This window comes from Phragmites australis, chromosome 6 (genome assembly GCF_958298935.1).
Source record: "Phragmites australis chromosome 6, lpPhrAust1.1, whole genome shotgun sequence".
Classification (NCBI taxonomy): domain Eukaryota; kingdom Viridiplantae; phylum Streptophyta; class Magnoliopsida; order Poales; family Poaceae; genus Phragmites; species Phragmites australis.
In genome coordinates this window covers 7594308-7617025 of record NC_084926.1, presented here as the reverse complement: position 1 = coordinate 7617025, position 22718 = coordinate 7594308, and the positions used below count along the sequence as shown (strand labels likewise).

At 43.7% G+C, this 22718-nt stretch overlaps 1 protein-coding gene across 1 annotated transcript; it reads left to right on the top strand.

The window, feature by feature from the left end:
* The first annotated feature begins 8605 nt into the window (after window positions 1–8605).
* Window positions 8606–13201, top strand: LOC133921443 (probable tocopherol O-methyltransferase, chloroplastic). Its single transcript, XM_062366318.1, has 6 exons — window positions 8606–9014; window positions 11724–11893; window positions 12036–12140; window positions 12332–12535; window positions 12692–12794; window positions 12896–13201. Exons 1-6 carry the CDS (start codon window positions 8663–8665, stop codon window positions 13003–13005), a joined length of 1044 nt encoding a protein of 347 aa, XP_062222302.1. The 5' UTR covers window positions 8606–8662; the 3' UTR covers window positions 13006–13201.
* The last annotated feature ends 9517 nt before the right edge of the window (window positions 13202–22718 follow it).

Here is a 22718-nt window from a genome sequence, read left to right as displayed (position 1 = left end):
TTGGTTATGAGCATAGAGCGTGGCTCGGCCAAAGCTTGTTTAGGTTCGAGATTGCATTGGCTCAATAATGCTTGACAATTACACTTTCATGTCGACCTTTCTATAAAAAAAGCTCGAGAAAATGTTGGGACCAACATTTACTATAGCATCTCATATAGAAACTGACTGTGTGATATGTGAGGAAACTGAGCCACGCCATTGGAACTAAAAGTTCGATAGGCTCACGAGTCTGGTTTGAGGCTTGGGCTCAGCTAGTTTAGAGCACGAGTATTTTTTTCGACTCTACTCTCAACCTACCATCTTCGTTCTAACTCCATAGCCGATGTCCACTCCACTAGCCTGGCCCTCTACCAAGGTTTCAAAATTTGATTCAAGATCAAATATTGAGCCCCAGTGATTTGTTTTTGATATTTGCGGTTTTTATAGCAATTCGGTGGAATTTGATAGAAACCGATCGAATTTCGTTAATTTTTTTAATTTTGAATTTGAACTTAATCGAAAACCGATCAATTTCTGAATACAAACTGCAGCAAATTAGACGGTAATCATGAATATCAGACGGTTACCGACATATTTTGAAACCCTACCCTCAACCCCTCCACTATTGATTTTTGATTGGAGCAATTGGCTTGCATCATAAAATAATAGCGCTTAGCCCGTTTCTAGCAGAGGAGGAATCGACTGCTACAGGGATGGATACGGTGAGCGAGCGCTTGAAAAATATCTCCAGCAGACACCTTTTCTATTTCTACAGTGAATCAGGAGAGGCAAAAATGCGGGAGAAGGCCGAAAAATGCTTGGAGGCGGGAGGAGGCCTTATTGTGCGGTTGTGTGAATAGAAGATGACTGTGGATCCGATAAGAGATAGAAAATAATAAAAGATAGGAAATATAGCAACTGCTGGAGATGAGAAAAATAAAGTATGCTATATTAGTGATATGAGATGCTATAAAAATATTATAGACGATGAAATTTTAAATATTCGCCGGAGATAACCATACTAATAAAAAAGGAGCAAACATAACATAAAGTAGCGTAGTCCTGTTAAAAAAAGAAGAAGCGAGGAATATAACGAAGCTTGACAATCAACCATAGCTAGCTGGATGATGTGATGGGAACTCAACTAAACCAATCATGAAGATGGAGAGACATATAACAACAGTTATCATAAACACCCAAAACAATCCATCTCTAAACAGAAACAGGATGATGTGACTGTAAACAGAAGCAGGATGATGTGATTGTACCCTAGGGTGTTGTAGTCGGACAGGTTGGACACAAATGGCCAGTCCCGTCCGTCACTCAGACCACCTGCCCTTTCCTTCAAGATGGCTCAAAGCCGGCCTCGCTCGAGAGTGCGCAATGGGCCCACTCACGTGCCTGAGAAAGCCATGGGTGCCACTGCTCCTCGCAAGAGAGAGCTGAGCACGAGAACATGCATGTTCGCGTTGGTTGGCGTTGCTGTTGCTTCTCGGTTGGTGGCAGGTCAGTACTGATCAGCAGGCTGTCGCATGCTGGAACGAAAAGGATCACGCACCGGCGGCATGCGTCTACATCCATCGGGTGCCCCTGTTGCCGATGCGCCGACAGGTTTGCCCTCGCGCGTCAAGACAGTTGTGCGAGTTCCGCTCGCGCTTGACATGATAACATGCGGTGACACATCGCGCGCCCCAGCGCCGGCCAGGGGCAAGCGTACGTTCGTATCTGTCGCGGCGCGAAGCTGACACTACTCGTGGACCACCACTCGTACGAGAGATGCCATGGTACAAACAGTGGTACAGTGCGCATTCGACCAATCGACCTACTCCTTTCTCTACCAGCAATTAATCCAACGTGCATATGTTTTGAAATTCTCGCCAACCGATCTTGATATGGGCTGATACCGGCCGGCATTCTGAGATAGAGCGGCTCTTAAAGAGCCTTTTGAGAAAGAAAAGATGTTGAAGTGGCCGTGGTTAGGTTAGGCCCGTATTTTGCTGGGCCAAGTGGGCAGACAAACCAAAGAAAAAGCCCACGTAATCGAGACTGGTGGTGCAATATGGGAGGGAGTGGAGTGGATCAGGGAGACACGGGAGGATTTGGATCGCACCTTCGTCAGATTCCTCGGTCGCCGTTCGATCAGGCCGGAACGACCCCGCCTGACCAGGAGACCGGCGGTGTAAGACCTGGACCACAATAAGTTACGAATATCACTTAGACCAACTTATATGATCAAGCATCACATATAAAGATAAATAAAATATCGTATTGGCATTAATAAACATCATAGCAATTGAGAAATAAATATCAATTATAAAAAAGTACATGACATGTCAACCATACAAGAAACCACGACTAAAGCTCGCTAAAAAAATCATAACAGATAAACTAAAAGACGAAATTGTTTATACAAATAACGTGCAGCTATCCATCCCGTATACTCGTCATCAGCTCAAGACGCACATGCAAAAGTGAGATTTGAAAATCTTAGCAAGCGAATTGCTTAACAAGTTATTTAGTTACCATTAATTAAATATTCATCTTTAACAAAGATAATAAACTGAATAAGCTATCTGAAAAATATGGTTAAGCTTGATAATACAACAACGAACACATGCTATAATCCACTAGCTATATTTTACCATAACGGTAACAACCCAAAATAGTATTAAAGACTTTCTTGCAATATAAAAATGACATCAAAATGATTAAAGCAAAGACATAAAGATATCCATATAACATTGTACTATACTCCTTCTCGGGTAACATACGATGCTGCACCGGTACGGTCGCGACCATATGCTGCACTGGAATAAAGGCTTCTCATCCAGATATTCGGCTTGCGTATCGGGACACACATAACTTGCTCGCCTGACACCAGAGTGTCCACTGAATACTGATCGCACTGCCCCCTCGAATGCGGACCTCCACATACCATGCACTCCTTGCGGGCTCGGGCTCTCTCATCACCATCCATATCGTTCCTGATACGTCGAGTCTTGGGTCTCCCCTTTGTGTCGACATTGCTATTTGGTTCTGGAATCCAATATGCACAATTTTCAGGCGGGTTCATGTAATCTTTTACCGCCCGCCACCTAAGCAACTCGCTGGCCTAAGTACTTTCCACACCTTCCTTGCGGTAGTACGGTGACACAAAAAAACTATTTATAATGCCCTTCTCGCAACATACAAGCACATGAGAGCAAGACAAATGCATCGATGATGGCTTGTTGCAAGTGCACTGACAGATGTCGTTCGCTGGCCACAACCTGCATTTCATTGTAATTTCTTGCCTTACGATACTCAGTCCGCCCTTATCACGCAACATCACCTACATGACGTGCTGATGGTTACCAACAACATAAACTATGTGGGACTTGCCATTCCTGCTCTTCTATGTAAGACATTATCTTCTTTGTGCACACCCTTTGCGGGTTCCCTATATGTAGTGTGACTTTATTGTAAAGCTCTCGAAGATATCGTTGTGTCCCACGAGTGACTCCCTCCACAATTATCATCAATGGTAACGATCTATTCTCCTAAACCTCAGTGAGGTTAGTTGTCATAATCCCATAACGTGAACTATCGGTGTCCACAATAAGTGCCTATTTTTTGAATGGTTCAGGTCTGATCCAGTTGGAGAAACACTTAACCCTCATTCCACCCTTTCTTCTCCTGGTCACACTCCACGGCTCAAGTGGTAAAGGCTCTAGGCCCTCGAGCTCCTCCTCCTTTGGTATAACTAGCTTCTTCAAAACTTTATCCATGTGCTTATCAATTAGTTTATCCAGTTCTTCTCATAGAGCATCAAACTTCCTCCTTTAGTTCTGTTTGCACAGCTTCTTAAAAAGATTTAGCAATCTTTTGCTCATGAATTGTTTATAGAAGTTTGCTTCAAGATACCGCATGCACCAATGGATATACAAATATGGCCACGACAATACCCCGCCCTCACCACTCTACAATATGCTGATAGCGTTCAACAAGCATGCATGACGATCGTGGAGGACACACACGTTAGGTTTGTTATTAACAACACCTCTTTTTACCCACTGCAAGAACCACAACCAACTATCTGTAGAATCGCATTCGACAAATGCAAAAGCCAAAGGCACAACCTGGTTTTCACCATCTACCCCGATAGCTGTGAGTATATGCTTCCTGTATTTGCCTGTGAGGAATGTCTTGTCCATGCACATCACTGGTCGGTAATGTCAGAATGCCTTAATCATACAACCGAACGACCAAAACACCCGTTGAAGGACTCGATCTCCAAGCTGGTTGATGAAATCGTGAGTAGCAGTGCATGTGATCGAGTTTATCCCCTGAATAACCTCTAGCAATGAAGTTAGATTGTGCTATGAGTCCTTATATGTGCCAAACCTCCCAAACCTCGTATCTAACACCTTTTATTTTGCTATCCATACCAAGTCGTATGAAATCTCATACCCAAATATATTATCGATAGCATTTATAATTCTAAATAGGGACATACTATTCTTCTTCATAATATCTAGGTACATCTCTTTTGCAACATAATCAGCGGTCATGTTCTTGTGCGCGCACATAGATCGCCTTAAGTTGCAAGCATATGGCTTAACAATTGACGCTACCCATATAGTGTCATACATCGGCAAGAATCCATGGACTCGCCACATGCAACATTCACCTAAACATTTCACATCATATGTCTTAAACTCCCTCTACTCTAAGAAATATCATCTCTTCACTGCATGCTGTAAATGGACATTGTCATGAAACATCTGACCTTTTTTCACCACGATAGAATCATAGTCCCATGCTGACTCGTGTCCATCATTCACCGTCAACTTCTTCAATGCAAAATTCGACTATTCCTATAAAATTCTTGCACTTGAGTATACAAATGTGAAGAACTTGTCGTCATGTGCCTCCATCTGGTCCACAAGTGCATCATCCTGCTCTCCAGATTAGCACGTATCGCGACTTGATTATCTTCCCCATCGTTACATTCTTCTCTTGTCATTTGTATCTCAACCGGTGCACTAGTCCGCAGCGGTATCTCCAGAACCACACTCTCCTGCACCTCCTATTAGAAAATATTTTCACCTACAACTTCTTCGGTGCTAGGTCATCTTTTATCGAACCAAGATCGCTCTCTTCTATAATCATGTAGTGGGAGAAACCCCGTCTCAACCCTAGTAACACAAATTGCTGCAATTACTTCAAACATGTAAGCTCCCAGAGCTTCCACTGCCAGTCGGTTTCTCGACGTCTAAGAATCAGAATCTTCATCGTCAACTGTTGATGTGCCGGACTAAGCTGCAGCAGATTATACAACCAATCTAACACTCGGGCCCGTCGCAACTCTCCTGGACTATACAATTCTATATCAACATACTGAAAGTTACTTAAATCCATCTCACTATCACAATACATGACATATCCAAGGCTGTAAAAAAACATAAATCCTACTACAACCGATATCCTTGATGCAACAAACATACTATACTCCGTCATATTATATACATCCCTGATGCAACAAACATACAATAGCTACGACCACAAAATCTATTCAACCTTAACACTTGTATTCTACGCAACCATCAAATATCACAACTAATATACCCTTTCTATTCACACTATACCATTCTAAATATATTGCTGCCAAAAAAATTTGCTCCATTTCTATTCTAAATATCTTACAACTAAGAAATATTTTTACTACATATTCATAACAATTCGAATTCAAACTAGTCTAGATTGTCTAACTATTGAAATTTTTAGAATTATGTATACTCTATGTTTAATTATCTATTCTTTACGTATCTAAGTTTTTCTGCTCTAAATTTTAAATGAATCACGTGTCCCCCTTCCATTTTCAATACAATAATAAAAAATCCTCAACATTTCAAATGAACAATTCCTACATCGATTGAAAATATATACATCAAGTAATATCAAAATTTTGAATGTAGACTATACTACATTTCCTAACTAACTATTCTATATTTTCTACCTATAGCTAATTTCTGAACCATATCTAATCTATTCTAAATTTCATGTACTTATTTGATATACTCTAAATATGCCTCAAATCTAATCAAAAATCATATACCAAAATTTCTAAATAGTAGACTTAAACTATTTTCTACTCTAAATTTTATATTTATACCGTGGAAATCCTACTCTAAATTTTCTATTTATACCACAGAAATCCTACTGTAAAAATTCTAAACACTCTTGACTGTCCTAATCGAAATATACTGCAGAAATTCTAAATAAAATTTCTAAACAATCTAAATATCCAAATCTAAATATACCGAGCAAATCATAATATAAATTTCTATCTATTATTCTATAAAACTATGTCTGTAGAGTAATTTTATTCTACCCAAATTTATCTAAAAATCTACCTAGATTTTTCCTATACTACCTATTATCATCCTATTATAATCCAAATGTATAAGAGAGAAAAAAAATACTGATTAGTTCTTCCTCTGCATGCTGCCGTCCGCCGCTCGAACTCCTCCGCGTGCCACCGGCAGCCGCTCCAACTCCTCTGCTCCACTGGAGCTCACCCCTGCCACCCTCTCTCTCTCTCGACCGCCGCTCGCTCCATGCCCCCTCTGCTCTTGGTCAGTTGAACGGACCATTCGAGAAGAAGCTGAACCGGTTGACGGCCGTCTAAGTATTATAGGTCTGTCGGCACTCTGTGTGTCGACAGGTCTCTTTAGTGTGCCAAAAACCTCTGTGGCACCCCGGTTTCTCTGAGCCCACGACCCATTGGTACACCGAGTATAGACAGATCCTCAGGCCTAGTGCCACATAGGAAGTCAGCACGTGGAGTGATGACAGACCACTAGTTGGTACTCCGTGTGCCAATAGGTACCCATTCTTGTAATTTTGAATATTCGACTATTATTCTTGCAATTTTGAGCATTCTTGTACCAACGATGAAGGTAAGAACTAGCTGTGTCTTGAAGCGGTATCGTCTGAACAAGTGCATAGATTAGCATCAAAATACCGCAACAACAAAAGCAAAAAGGAGACACGCTCATATATCCAAAAACCCCGCGAACACGACAAACGAGGGTTATGAAAAAAAAACATCTACTACTTTGTTTGCAAGACACCGAGTGAGTACCTCCTCTAGCTGGTCAAAGACCGAAGAATGAGACAACCACGAACAAACTAACCTTCGTCAGACAACCACACTAATTCAACAAAACTCTTAAACCGCTTAAAAAAAAGAATAAGATCAACACATTTGGAAAGCTAACGACGAGACCTATAACTTTTCTTTTAAACATACAATAGAATCCGATACCAGTTAGACCTTAATTTAAAATTAAATTGTTGCACGGTAAACAAATTATCGAAACACTAATTCAAAACCCGAGGCGGTAGCCGGCGATAGTGCGGTGGTGGCCAGCGGCCAACTAGGGCTTAGGTGGTCGGACAGATAGATAAGGAGTGGTCGGATGTTGTGGGTGGTCAAGCCGAGTGGTACCGGGGTCAGCTTGACTTATCCACATAGGTATCATTTTGTTTTAGGTATTACAGGCGGGGCGCCTCGGCAGCGACGTCCCTACACCTGCTGCACCAGTCTGGGCCTCCAATTACACTGTTGGACATGATGACGCCGCCATACGTAGCAGCCGACCGGCGTTAGGAATCTATAGCATTCGACGAAACCGACCGGCTGATAACGCCGAAGCCTGAAAGCGCGAGGGAGAACATCACCAGGTCGCCGTCACTCCGGGAGGCGGGAGCGCACCCGTCACCTGGTTAACCGCCCATCGTCCGGTCGTTGCAGGAGCTCGTCACCACCGCACATTTCACATCGCAGCCTTAAAGTGATAATGTACGCTGTGAGCAAAAGAAATGAGATACGAGAGTGCAGTCATAGCTGATAAAACGGCCGCTTCTCATCCTAGAAAACTTAAGAATGCCAGAAAAACAGTTGGTTAGCACCGTTATCGTAAATCTGGAATCAAGTAAGAGCACTAGATGAGTGACATCAATGGCTGGCCGTTCACCTGGTCGCACAATGCATCAGTAGCATCTCGGCGATGCCGAGCCAAATATATAATGTACAGTAGCACAGTGTACAATTTGACTAATGTGATGCACGATCAACCGGACAAAAACATAAATGCGCACATCAGACCGTTGATGCTGGGACCGCAGGCTCGCGCGACCCGTACTGCGCTCAAGTGATTTTGCTAAGAGCACCTCCAATGTGCATGGAAAACGAACCGAGGGGAGATTGAAACGGGTTTTGGTTCGAAACGAAGGGGAAAGATTCCGTTTCGTCGTGGTGGCCGGCGGAGCCGCCCACCACGCGGGTGCAGAGACAATTACGTACAGTATTAGAGTTTGTTTGGTAAAATTTTTTATTTTAATTTTTAAGTAATGATTCTTTAAAAAAGTAATTCTGTAGTTGAAAATAATTCTCTAATAATTTTTTAAAATATAATATATAGATAAAATAATGCTGTACGGAAAGTAAATAAAGAGAACAGCTTTTCAACTCTACATCTTCTAATTCATCTTAAAGAATCAATCCTATAAATCTCGGTGTGAGTAAAAATTAGTGTTTATCAAAGCTCTTTATTACCGCCAGAAAGCTCACCAACTACGCTAACCTTCTCCACGTCCAAACGCACCATTATATGCCGGTACAGGCACGAGCTGCAAAATGGCCCACCCGGCGTTGCTCCACTCGCACTCGGTGCTCCCTTCCACGAGCCCAGCCCGCGGCCGCCGCCACTGCGCCTCCCAGCCGGCCCCTTTATTCCCCGGCTCGCGCCGTCGCCGCCGCAACCGCCCCGCTCTCCGCCCGATGGCCTCGTCGACGGCCCAGGCGCCTCCGGGGCTGAAGGAGGGCATCGCGGGGCTCTACGACGAGTCGTCAGGGGTGTGGGAGAGCATCTGGGGCGACCACATGCACCACGGCTTCTACGACTCGGGGGAGGCCGCGTCCATGGCCGACCACCGCCGCGCCCAGATCCGCATGATCGAGGAGGCCCTCGCCTTCGCCGCCGTCCCAGGTGCGTCGCTACTGTTCGCCTACTACGCACGGATCCTGACCGTACGCTTGTTTGGAGGTGGACCGAGCTATCTGCTGCCGATTGATTGCCAATCGCTGCTCGCCAAGCTAGCAAACGGCCGAGCTTTTCTCTGGGAATAGATATCTTTTTGGTGGTAAATTCTGAAATTTCTCGGCCTGAACCTTGTTTGATGGGGAAATTGCCTATATATACCACTATTTGGGAGCCTATTTGCAAACATACCACTCTAGCTCTCTGAATTACGCTTTTAGCACTAACGAGTTCCACACGATTGAAAATGAAACGGCTCAGATCAGACCTGGATCCTCTCCACCGTTTTGCTCCGTTAGTTGCTTCTTCTCCGGCGAGCGTCCCTTTCTTTCTCCCCTCCGGCAGGAGCACCTCGGACTCCTCATCTAACCATGGGGAGCAGCTGGTTGCCCCACATCGTCCATAGCCCCTACATCGACCCAACTACCCCCACTCATGCTCCAGCCAGCGTTGGATCTGGGCGCAGCAACTCGAGCTCGGGGCCAAGACCAGCAAGTTCGTGGGTGGGAGAGAGCTTGATGGCGAGCTTGGCAGCGGAGGGGATCTGGCAGGCCTTCAATCGATTCATCTAGAATCCAATTGATGCCTTCTTCTGCTAATGAAGAGAGTATTGGCCTGACTTGTAATTTCCCCCTTTATTTGTCTAGATCCAAAATTTCTTCCTCGGTGTGTTTTGTTGGATTGGAGGTAGCAGGTGGCCATGGATAGTATGCTTGGAAAGTGAATTGGATGCCTTGTACGGTGCTGAGCTTGCTGGTGATGGAAAATGGCAGCAGACTGCGCATAATGAGGTCGACGAGAAGGGGAATTTGCGGAAGCATCGTGGCGCTAGCAGGGGCCGCCGAGGCCAGAGAGGACGAGTCACGGGCGAGCTCACTGCGCACCCACCCTTCCCTCTGCACACACGCCCCTCCTCTGCCGCCGCAGTGGGTCTTCGGTGGTAGGGGGAACAGAAACCACGGATCATGGGTCGGTGGTGGGGAGCAGCACCATGCCATGAGAGAGATTGAGAGGAGAAAGGAAGCTCCGGTGAGGGAGAAAGAGAGGAAGAAGAAGATAACGGTGGGAGGATCCATTCTGATCTGAGCTCTTGCTTTTCAATGGTGTGGTATACTGGTATAACGGAGCAAAATTTAAGAACCAGAGAGTGCTAAAGTAGTAATTCATGCGTTTATAAGATACTGTACTATTAGATTCATTGTGAAATATCCGTTATTAGTATTATATACTTTTAAGTATTTATAATTGTTTTGAAAAAATATAAAATACTATAGTAAAAATAGTGACCAGTAAATGAAAACGAAGGTAGAACATGGACAATTTTCTCCTTGTTTGTTTTGTTCTTTTGTTCCGTAGCTTCCCCTGGCACCGGTGTCCGCACGCCACCGCGGGCACCGGGAGCCTCTCGCGAACATAGAAAATCTGAGGCCGCCATGCGTGCCGCGTGAGCGCGAACCGTGATCACGGGTAGAGTGGAACGGGTTCGGATCTGATTTCTACGAATGTAATGTATGGCGGTGAGGGGTGCACGTGTGGTGCCAGTTATTTCGCTATCTCTACCCGTTCCCTACCAAGAAACAAAGACTTGATGAATGGAGAGTTGAGAGACTTGTAACGTGCTTAATTAGCGATACGCCGTTCTCGATTTTGGACTGGTCGAGTCCCAGCCGATTTATGCATTTTCCAATCTTGCACAGCCATGGTTTCGTGTCACGTACCCAGGGGATCGAGAACTCAATCGACTCAAAACACCAGCTAGAGTTCAATCTCACAGAGATATTGTGCCCAATCAAGTCAATACAGCGATGGAATGCTAACTGGAGAGGAAATAGAGCATAGAAGGGAAATCAGCAACTAGATTGGGTAGGAGAAGAGGTAGGCTGGGAACGGAGAAGGGAGAGGGCAGTAGTAGGGAAGAACCGGAGTAGAAAAGGGGAGAGAGGGCCGGTCTGTTCTCAGCTCCTGACATTTCGTTTGTTTGCTGACTATACTCTCGATCGTGGATGCATTTTTCCTCTCTTCCCGCAGTTAGGAGTAGTGTCATACATTGACTACAATAGTTTATCATCTAGAGGTTCAAATGACATCCTTACTGTATATACACCCTGTGCACTCTCTGAATTCATCGCCCCCCATAGAAAACTGAACAAGTGCTACTGGCCGCAAGGCATGTGCTGTTTTCTTCTTCTTAATTTTCTAATTGGTGCCTTCCAACCATAAGAATTTAATAGCAACACTCCTAGGTCGAATGAGAAACTGATAGTGAATGCTTCTTTTCCTATAAGGCTCTTTTGGTATTCCCATCTAGGGAGAGGAAGGGTGACATGGAGTGATAAAATCCATTGGAGCTATGTCCTAGTATTAAGAGTTCCTTAGTTCTAGACAATTACATATCTTCCAATTCAGATTAATAATTTTTCAACATAAGAATAGTTCTTGATTTTACTACAGATTTGATAATGTTTTGGCAGATCTTATAAAAGGTGTTACAATGTGAAACGCTATGTATTTACACCGATGTATAAAATAAGGTTCTGGAAGATAAGCAACTTATGAAAAATAACATAAAAAGGGACTTCCCATTTTCTAAGAAAAAAGGTTTGGTGAATTTGCTACTTTCATGTGTTTCCCTAGTTTTCATGTATATTTTGCATGCAGATGACCCCGCGAAGAGACCCAAAACGATAGTCGATGTAGGCTGTGGCATTGGTGGTAGCTCACGGTACCTGGCGAAAAAATACGGAGCACAATGCAATGGCATCACGTTGAGCCCTGTTCAGGCCGAAAGAGGAAATGCTATCGCTGAGGATCAGGGATTGTCGGACAAGGTGCCCACAACTACTCCTACTTCACATGGAAATCAATTTCGTTTGTGGAATTAGCTATTCAAATCTAGCTTTGAGACTTTGACACTTAATATCAGCCGCTACTTAACGTCTACTGTCACCCCGGTGTGACGAAGCAAAGCAGGTTTCTCTCCAAGTCGCTGACGCTTTGGAGCAACCGTTTCCTGATGGGCAGTTTGATCTTGTTTGGTCCATGGAGAGTGGCGAGCACATGCCGGACAAACGAAAGGTAACATTTTTTTTATTCCCCTTTAAGGGAAAAAAAAAGGCAGAATGGCTTGCTGCAGAACATTTCAAGATTTGCTATCATGTTTTGAGACGGCATGGGTTGCCGTGCATCTGTTTGAAACAACTTGATAAATTGTGTGACTACTGGAGTTCTGTGTTTTGCATGAATTCTTACCCGACTCTTTGTATTAGTTTGTTAGCGAGCTGGCACGCGTCGCGGCTCCTGGAGCGACAATAATCATTGTGACATGGTGCCATAGGAACCTTGAGCCGTCTGAAAGCTCTCTGAAACCTGACGAACTGAATCTCTTGAGGAGGATATGCGATGCATACTACCTCCCCGACTGGTGCTCACCTTCTGACTATGTGAACATTGCCAAATCACTGTCTCTCGAGGTAAAAGCTTCTCGTATTCTGATTTCTGAATCCTGAATGAATTTGAGCGATTGTGTCGTATCTACCGTGCCTGCAAATTTGTCCCAAGATCAATTGTAGCTTGACAAGCTCGATCTATCTCACAAAAGATTCTTGTGCCGTTGCGTGTGGTGTCAGGATATCAAGACGGCTGACTGGTCAGAGAACGTGGCCCCATTTTGGCCGGCTGTTATCCGATCGGCACTGACATGGAAAGGCATAACCTCCCTGCTAAAAAGCGGTATGCTCTGCCCATCTTCTTTCGACTCTGCTACTCATCAACTGCACCTAAATGAACTGATTGGTATCTCAATTTGGCGTTGGGTTTGTCTCTGCTTGAAGGATGGAAGACGATAAGGGGGGCGCTGGTGATGCCGCTGATGATCGAAGGCTACAAGAAAGGTCTCATCAAGTTCACCATCATCACCTGTCGCAAGCCCGGAGCAGCATAGAAGGAGAAATTCATGTCCTCCATTCAATTCAATAACGCAGATTCTTGGCAAGAAAGAAGCCACGCCATTGTGACTGATTTATCGTGTAAAACAATCAACAGACCTAGCGCAGGGTTACGGTAGTGTTTAGTTGGTTGTACGTGTTTTGATCTAATAACAGTATAAATTATAGCCCTAGCATTAGGTTTTACCTTAATTGCAGAAGCGTGTAGACATACCATTGTTGGGTGACGTCATTAGACAAGGATGAAGACCGTGATGTAGACATAGCCATGCGTGGTGATGAAGGTTGATGCCGTGCAGACCATCAGTGATGCTGTTGCCAGTGTGATGAAGATGATGTAGGTGTGGCCGGCTTGATGTAGAGGTAGCCGAGCCCGGTGAAGTGACCTTGAAGCGGTGGCGACGGCCTTCGCCTTCTTCTCAGCGTCTTCTTAGGATTGGATAGAAGATATGGGGAGAGGTTAAGCCAGACGTAGGAATTATGATCGGATGCTGCATGGGACTCCCCCTGGTTTATATAGCATAGCACAAGGTGGGACTGCAACATGGATTGGTTAGGGCTCCTGATCAGAGCGCGGGAGAGGGAAATAGACTTTCCTTTTTTCTTGGTCGTATTGGGAAACACGTCAAATCATAAGATCGAGATCAATTCCAACATTCCCCCATTTGATCGTAAGTCTAACATCATAAGCCAACTCTCAATGAAATAACATATCAAAGCAAAGCATTACAACGGTTAATTAAATATACTTGAAACCCAAATACCTATTGTATACCACTCCATCTTGAAATATAAGTTCGTTATGCTTAATTGGAGTTGGTTTGCTTTACGGTCCTTTAAATCCATAATCGTAGGCTTTCAAATAACCTCATGCCAGTAACATGATCACAAAAAATATATGGTGGTAAGCCTTTAGTGAGCGGATCCGCAAGCATTGACTTAGTACTTATATGCTTGACACTTATTATTTGATTCTGGATTCTATCTTTCATAATGATACTTAATGTCGATGTGTTTTATAGTAGCACTCGACTTGTTGTTACTTGTATAGAAAATCGTGGGTTGATTATCGTAGTATAATGTTAGTGGTTTTGAAATACCGTCGACCACGATTAATCTTGGAATAAAGTTCTTTAGCCATACCGTCTGCCCGGTAACCTCATAACATGCCACAAACTCAGCTTGCATCATTGATGATGCCGTAAGGGTCTGTTTGAAGCTTTTCCACGAGATATATCCTCTAGCGAGAGTGAAGATATAACCTGACGTGGATTTCTTAGTATTCATACACCCCGTAAAGTCTGCATCCGAATAACCAATTTTTAAATATGAGCATGTATTTCTTAATGCTTTGCAAATAGCAAAGGATTTCCTTGATGGCTTTCTAGTGGTTCGATCTTGGATTTGACTAAAATCTGCCAAACATCCCAATCACAAAAGCTAAATCAGGGCGAGTACATATATGAACATACATAATGCTTTCGATAGTTGAAGCATAGGGAATCGACCTTGTTTGATCAATTTCATATTGGTTCATCGGACATTGAAATGTTCCAAACTTATCGTCCTTAACAATAGGAGTAGGCGTGGCAGATCACTTATGCATATTATATTTCTTCAGTACTCTATCAATTTATGTCTTTTGAGACAACCTGGTATTGATGAATCTCAATACTAAGAACATAAGAAGCTTCACTGAGATCCTTCGTATCAAAATTAGAGGAAAACAGTATCTTGATCTCAAATATCATATCCTTATTACTGTTGGCCAATAAGATATCATCCACATAAAGAACTAAGATGGTGAATTTTCTCCCTTTAAACTTTACATAAATGCAGTTATCAGCTTCATTTTCTTTAAAGCTAAAATTTTTAATGATTCTATCAAACTTGAGCTACTACTATCTAGACGCTTGGTTTATACCATAGATTGATTTCTTAATGTGGCATCCCAAATGTTCCTTATCTTCCACGATAAAACCTTCTGATTGAGCCATGTAACATTTTCTTCCAAGTCACCATTAAGGAATGTCGTCTTTACGTCTATCTGATGCAGCTCTAAATCATAATGCACTATAAGCGTCATAATTATTCTAAAGGAATCTTTACTTGATACAGGAGAGAAAGTTTCATTATAGTCGATCCTTTCTCTTTGCGAAAGCCTTTAGCTGCAAGCCTTGCTTTGAACTTTTTGATGTTATCCTTAGAGTCATGCTTGGTTTTGTAAACCTATTTATAGCCTACTGTTTTGGCTCCATCAGGGATTTCTATTAGGTCCTATACATGATTATCGTTCATAGACTTTAATTCGTCCATCATAGCATTAAGTCACTCATGCGAATGTTTACTCATCACGACCTCTTTATATGAGTTGAGATCTTCTATCTTTCATATGTCATTAACATCATCATTCATATAGACAACGTAATCGTTCGAGATGACATGTCTCCTGTCATGCTGTAATTTCCTGATCGGTTCATTAGGCACCACATGACTAGCGTCAGGTACTGCAGATGACTACTGAGGCTCATCATTAGGAATTTTAGAGACCTCAATAGGGGGTGCACTAACGTTAGTTTCTACAGAAGGTGCAACCACCTAGGGAACAAGGATTTGGGGCTCTTGGATCAGTGATGTAGGAACATAAACCCACTTCTGAAAGTGCATCTAGGCCTCTAAGTGGGTTTTGGTGATAATGATAAGACAATTAAAGGACTAATGAGTTTTTATGAATTATGGACAGGTGTAATTCAATTCAGTGAGAATTTGACGCATGGTGACCCGTTCAAAAGGGAAAAATGTAAAGTGGCACATGGATTATATAGTTTTAAATTCATTTATCTTTTGAAATTGAGTTTAAAATGCCGTATTATAAAGGGGGATAAAATCTACTTTTTTGAGTAGAAACAGTGCTCAAAAGATATAACAACATATAAGAGACACCTCGAACACTTTTTTTTTTTGCATCTAGGTTAGCCCTTATGTTGTAAAAGTGTTCAAATGTGGAGTGTCTACATTTTTGCGTACATTATTACAATAAAAGAACCAAATCTACGGGCTTTTGTGGAGTTTGGGGTACGCGGAAGGTCCAATTTTTGCGGAGTCTCCGCATTTTTGCGAATAGTCCACATTCTGACAGTTATAACGGTTAGTTTTTGGAAGATGGGTATAAATACCTCCACTTCCCCCTTTTGTTGGCTGTTGCTTCACTCGAAAAGCTGATCAACTTTAGAGCCAAAAGAACTCTCTCCCACCTTGCTTCATCTTGAGATTTGCAAAGTTTTGAGAGTTGGTTTTGGAGAGAGAGTTAGTGCTAGAGAGAACAACTCCAATCTTTGAGCACTAGTTTTCTTCGTCAAGCCGGTAGTTTCGTGTTTATTACTCTTGGTGGTTCGTCCACCTAGACGGCTAGGCATTGTCCGTTGAGCTTTCAATCTTGTGGTGAGCCCAGGACTTTTGTTTTACCCATACGAATTGAGTAAGTAACCCTAGTTTGATCTTTGTGATCGCTTGGAAGAGAAAATGGTTGGAAGAGATCTGGTTCTTTGTGAGATCCTCAACGGAGACATAGACACTTTTTTGTGGAGTGACTTAACTTCGATGGACAAATCATTGTGTCTTACTTGTCATTCTATTTTGATCTATCTCTTTGTAAGGTTTGAGCTGCATGTATCTGAAGAAAAAGGTTGGAACACATTCTCTGGTGCTTGTTAACTCGTGTACTTGATTCAAGTTGTTGTTACATATGCGCATTTTCAAATTTCCCAGAAATTTGTGGAGTGTCCACATATTTCTGTGGAACCTCCGCACATTCGCGGAGAGTCCGCAAAAATCTGCGCAGACTCCGCACATTGGCGGAGAGTCCACAAAAATTTGCGGAGACTCCGTATTTTGCTGATCCGCTGCATTTTAGTTTGTAAAATTTTTAGGTTCCGCCTATTCACCCCCTCTAGGCGACATCAGATTTTTTTCAACTTCTCCTTGAGATCAACTTCCCTAGACTCCAGACCCCCATTATCATGGAACACAACGCGTCTTATTTCTACGAACTTAGTGATCCTATCTAGACAATAAAAGTAATGCCCATTCGATCTCTCAGGATACCAATAAAGTGACAACTAATTGTCTTGGGATCTAATTTCGTAATATATTGATTAAATACTTTAGTTTCAGCTACACAACCCCACACACACAAATACTTCAAAGAGAGCTTTCTCTCAGTGCATAACTCGTAAAAAAAAATTTGGAACTAATTTACTGAGAACCCGATTAAGAATGTGTGTGGCTGTCTTAAATGCCTCCGTCCACAATCCAATTGGTAAAGTAGAATAACTGAGAATATTTTGCATCATGTTCATAAGCGTGCAGTTGTGTCTCTCAGCTATATCTTTTTTCTAAGGTTCACTAGGTGTAGAATGTCAGGCTACTATGTTATTTTTCAAAAGGAATTTGGAAAAGGGATCAGGGATTTGCCCGTAAGGGGGCATGTCTCCCGTAAGGGGCATGTCTCCCATAATTTTGGACTTGTAAAGAATTAGTGGCGAATTAAAGAAGCCTTAACCTAATTAATTCATCTTAGAAATTTAATTAACTATTTCATGGCTAAGGATATTTTTAATGGGTATAGGAGATTATTATGAAACCAAAAAAATTGGTTTCATAATTTTTAGAGCTACGAAGAATTTACTATGAATCTGGGTAACGGAGTCTCCGGATGGGAGTTGCCTGGATTGACCCGAATTCTCCGAGTGGCTCCAGAACAGCTCGTTTGAGAGGGGGAAAACTTGGCCAAAATGATTTGTGAACTTCTCCATACCAAAAGAAAACATCTTAGAGCTAATTCAAGGGTTCTAGAACTCACTATCCAACCAAGAAACTCAATTCCTAACTCAAATTAGGTCTAAAACGTCAAAAATACCCAAACTTCACCATCTAGCTCCAAATTCGGATTTTGACCAACCAAATGCGTATCCAAGCCATGAGAAGTCTAGAGGACTTACCCAAGGTGTTTTACCGAGGTTGGGGACCGCCGGGAGAAGGAGGAAACAGTGGGAATCGAAGAACTTCGGTGTTCCTTGAGCTTCAACCAAGAACACCAAAAGACAACAAAATCGGTTCGAATTCTTCGGGAAAACGAAAATGAACTGGAGGAATGGATAGCTTATGAGCTCATGATTGCAATGGTACCACATGCTTACCTCGAATCTTCTCCTAGGAGGCGGATTTCAGGGAGAAGGAGATGAAGCTTGAGAGAGAGAGAGGGAGAGGGAGCTCCCTTGCTGTGCTACTCGGGTGGGGCACGAGAGGAGTGAGGAGGAGAGGGAGAGAGATAGCAGGTGGGGACTGCCCCAAGGGAGTGAGTGAGGGGTGGTTGGCCCACATGTGGGGCCCACATTTTAGAGAAAATGGTCCGTTTTAACTGCGAATTTTATTTTTTTCTCTCTTGAATTTTTCTCTCATCCAATTGACTTTTAACGAAGTGCATTAGTATTCCGAATTATAATTACGCAAAATTAAATATAATGCTTAAAAAGCATGATTATACTTAATTACGTGATTAAGGATTTGGGACGTGACAAACCTCCCCTCTTAAAAGAATCTCGTCCCGAGATTCAGTGCGAGTCGAGGAAGAGTATGGTGATGCTAGGAACTATGCTGTGAGAAGATACCATGCTGTGAGAAATGGATCAATGCATTACTCACAGGTTGGAGAAAAACTCCGGATAATCGGCACGAAACCGATCTTCACGCTCCCACGTCACTTTATCTTCAGAGTGATTACTCCATTGAACCTTAAGGAACTTAGTTGAGCAACGTCGAGTCTTGTGTTCCGCTTCATCAAGGATGTGAATTGGATGCTCGCAATAATAGAGATTTGGCTGCAACTCTTGAACTGCCGCATCGATGACATCGATCGGGACTCGAAGGCACTTCTTCAATTGCGACACATGGAAGACAATGTGAACGGCAGAGGGACAGAGGCAAGTCCAATTGATAGGTCACCTCTCCACGTCGGGCAACAATTTGGAATGGTCTCACATATCGAGGTGCTAGCTTCCCTCTAACTTAGAAGCAGTGAACCCCTTTGAGTGGAGATACCTTGAGGTACACAAAATCTCCAATCTCGAACATAAGTTCTCTCCGGCGGCGATCTGCATAGCTCTTCTATCGCGATTGTGCCGTGAGGAGACACCTCCAAATAGTTAGAACATGCTCTTCTGCCTCTTTGACCAAGTCCGGACCTAGGGAAGCCCGTTCGCCGGATTCAGACCAATTCAACAGCGTCTGGCATCTACGGCTGTAGAGAGCCTCAAACGGTGACATCTCAATACTCGCTTGATAACTGTTGTTGTAGGAGAACTCGGCAAACGGTAAGCATATGTACCACCTCTTCCCATAAGTGAGAACACAAGCTCGGAGCATGTCCTCAAGAATCTGATTTACCCTCTCAGTCTGACCATCGGTTTGAGGATGATACACCGTGCTATGAAAGATTTTGGTTTCCAAAGCCTCGTTAAAGCTCCTCCAGAAATGAGAGGTGAACTGAGTGCCCCGATCAGAAATGATCTTCTTTGGAATCCCATCAAGGCACACAATTCTAGTGAGATACAACTCTACATAATCTTTGGCACTGAACCGAGTCTTTACTGGGAGGAAATGTGCTGACTTTGTGAGCCGGTCCACTATGACCCAAATTGAATCATACCCATGAGAAGTCCTCGGCAATCCAGTAATGAAATACATGCCAATCTCCTCCCACTTCTAGGAGGGAACAGACAAAGGTTGGAGCGTACCGGCCGGCTTGAGATGCTCAGCCTTCACCCTACGGCAGCCATCACACTCAGTAACATATCGAGCGATCTATCGCTTCATGTGAGTCCACCAGAATATCAACTTGAGGTCTTGGTACATCTTCATACTCCCAGGATGGATAGATAGCAATGAATCATGAGCTTCATCCAAGATTTTCTTCCTCAATACCTCCACCCTCGGAACCATTAGACGGTTCTCGAACCATAAAATACCACGACCATCTTCAGAGAAACACGTGGCTTTGCCTTCCTTCATCTTATCTCGGATTCGAGCCATTCCTTTATCATTCTTCTGAGCAGCTTTGATTTCATCCAGGAGAGTGGACTTGATCTCCAAATTGGCAAGAAACCATCCAGGACTATTTCAAGTCCAAGCCGGCGGAATTCATCACAAAGTGTGGCATTTTCGGGCTTGACCATGAGATAATGACAATGAGCCCTTCGGCTCAAAGCATCGGCGACCACATTCGGCTTACCGAGGTGATAATGAGCTTCTAGCTTATAGTCCTTGATCAACTCGAGCCACCTTCGCTGCCCCATATTCAGATCTGCCTGAGTAAAGATATATTTGAGGCTTTTGTGATATGTGTAGATACGACACAAATTTCCCAACAGATAATGGCGCCAGATCTTAAGAGCATGCACAACTGCCACAAGCTCTAAGTCACGAGTGCGGTAGTTATCTTCATGGCACTTCAACTGGCGTGACGCATACGCCACAACTCTTCCCTCTTGCATAAGGACACATACGAGGCCTATGCGGGAGGCATCGCAATAGACGTCGAAACCATTGTCCACTTTGGGTTGAAGAACGGAAGTGGTCGTGAGTAGTTTCTTCAAAGTCTGAAAAGCTAACTCGCAATCATCTGACCACTTGAATACACTCCCTTGCTTCAATAGTTCAGTCATGGGCTTGACAATTTTTGAGAAATTCTCGATGAACCGGCGGTAATAACCCGCAAGTCCGAGAAAACTCCGGATGTCGATGACATTCTTGGGCTACACCAAATTGAGCACATCCCGCACCTTGCTTGGGTCAAGCAACACTGTTCGCAGGCAATACATGTCCCAGAAAATCGACATCCGTAAGCCAGAACTCACACTTGCTGAACTTGGCGTACAGTTGGTGATCTTGAAGGCGGCCAAGTACAACACGGAGGTGCTTTGCATGCTCTTCCTTAGTCTTGGAATATATAAGAATGTCGTCGATGAAAACCACGACGAACCTGTCAAGTTCCTCCATGAACACAGAGTTCATCAAGTAAATGAAGAACGACGGGGCATTCATCAAGCCAAAGGACATGACGGTAAACTCAGAAAGACCATAACGAGTCGAGAAAGTTGTCTTTGGAATATCCTCCGGTCGGACCTTGATATGATGATAGCCAAGTCTCAAGTCAATCTTTGAGAAAACCCGGGCACCGGTCAACTGATCGAACAGAATATCTATCCGAGGAAGCGGATACTTGTTCTTGATAGTGACCTCATTCAACGGGCGGTAATCCACACACATCCGCAAGGTACCATCCTTCTTCTTCACAAAGAATGCCGAGCATTCCCAAGGTGAGGAGCTCGGACGAATAAACCCCTTCTCTAGCAACTCCTTCAACTGCTTTTTTATTTTTGCCAATTCATTTGGTGGCATCTTGTAAGACCTCTTCGAGATCAGGGCCATTCCGGGCAAAAGATCAATCGAGAATTCCACTGCTCAGTCGGGTGTCATTCCTGGCAACTCATCTAGAAAGACGTCAGGAAATTCACATACCACTGGGATATTTATGAGATCTATGGTGGTGTCGACCTTCAGGGCATACAAACAAGGATCAACACCCTTAAGCTTCAACTGAATTCGAGTGCCGGAAAAACCATTAAGAGTGACGGTCCGTTGAGTACAATCCATGACCACCTTATTCTTGGTGAGCCAATTCATCCCCAATATGACGTCTATCCCTTTGGAGTCCATCATCAACATATTTGCTCTAAACGACATCTCATTGATAATAACCAACGCTTCGGACACATATTGACTAACAAGAACCTTGGCTCCGGGTGCATCTATGATATAAGGCGTAGGGGTGGCACTAACTTTCAGCCCATGCTGCCGAGGATAACTCGTAGCTATGAAGGAGTGAGAAGCCCCAGAATCAAAAAGAACAGCCGCGGGAATGATGACCGAATTAAAGCTCATATTCAACGTACCCATCAGTACGTTGTCACCCTCGTGAACTTCTCCAGAGGTGGTGTGGTGTGCTTGGCCACGCTTGGGGATATGGGTAGCCTGAGAAGACTGCGGTGCAGACTGAGCAGGTGGTGGCCTTGGAGCGGTCACCACGACCCCCGTTGAGAGCTCCCGCCCATGGAAGGTGATGAACCCCTCTTGCGTTTCTTCTCTTCTTGGTGGTTCTTCAGCTTGAACTCCACCGTGAGTGAGGTGCTCACCAACTTGTTAAAGTCGGCGAACTCATGTGCCAACAACCGATCTTGCATCTTGGAGTTGAGGCCGTTTACGAAGCGGTATTGCTTCCGCTCATCGGTGTTGACCTCATCCTGAGCATACTGTGCAAGGTGGTTGAACACCTGCACGTACTCAATCACCGATTTACCTCCTTGCTTAAGGTCCATGAATTCCCTTCTTTTGATCTCCATAAAACTCTTAGGAATATGAAAATCCTGGAATGCCTGGCGGAACTCCACCCAAGACACCCGATGATTGGCGGGGTGCATGGATAAGTAGTTGGACCACCATGCGCCCGCCGCATCCTGAAGTTGATGGGTGGCGAAAAGCGCCTTCTTGTGGCTCTCGCACCGAAGGAGAGTGAGCTTCTTCTCTATGGTGCGAAGCCAATGGTCGACGTGGAATGGATCCTCAGCACACGTGAAGGTAGGTCGCTGACCCT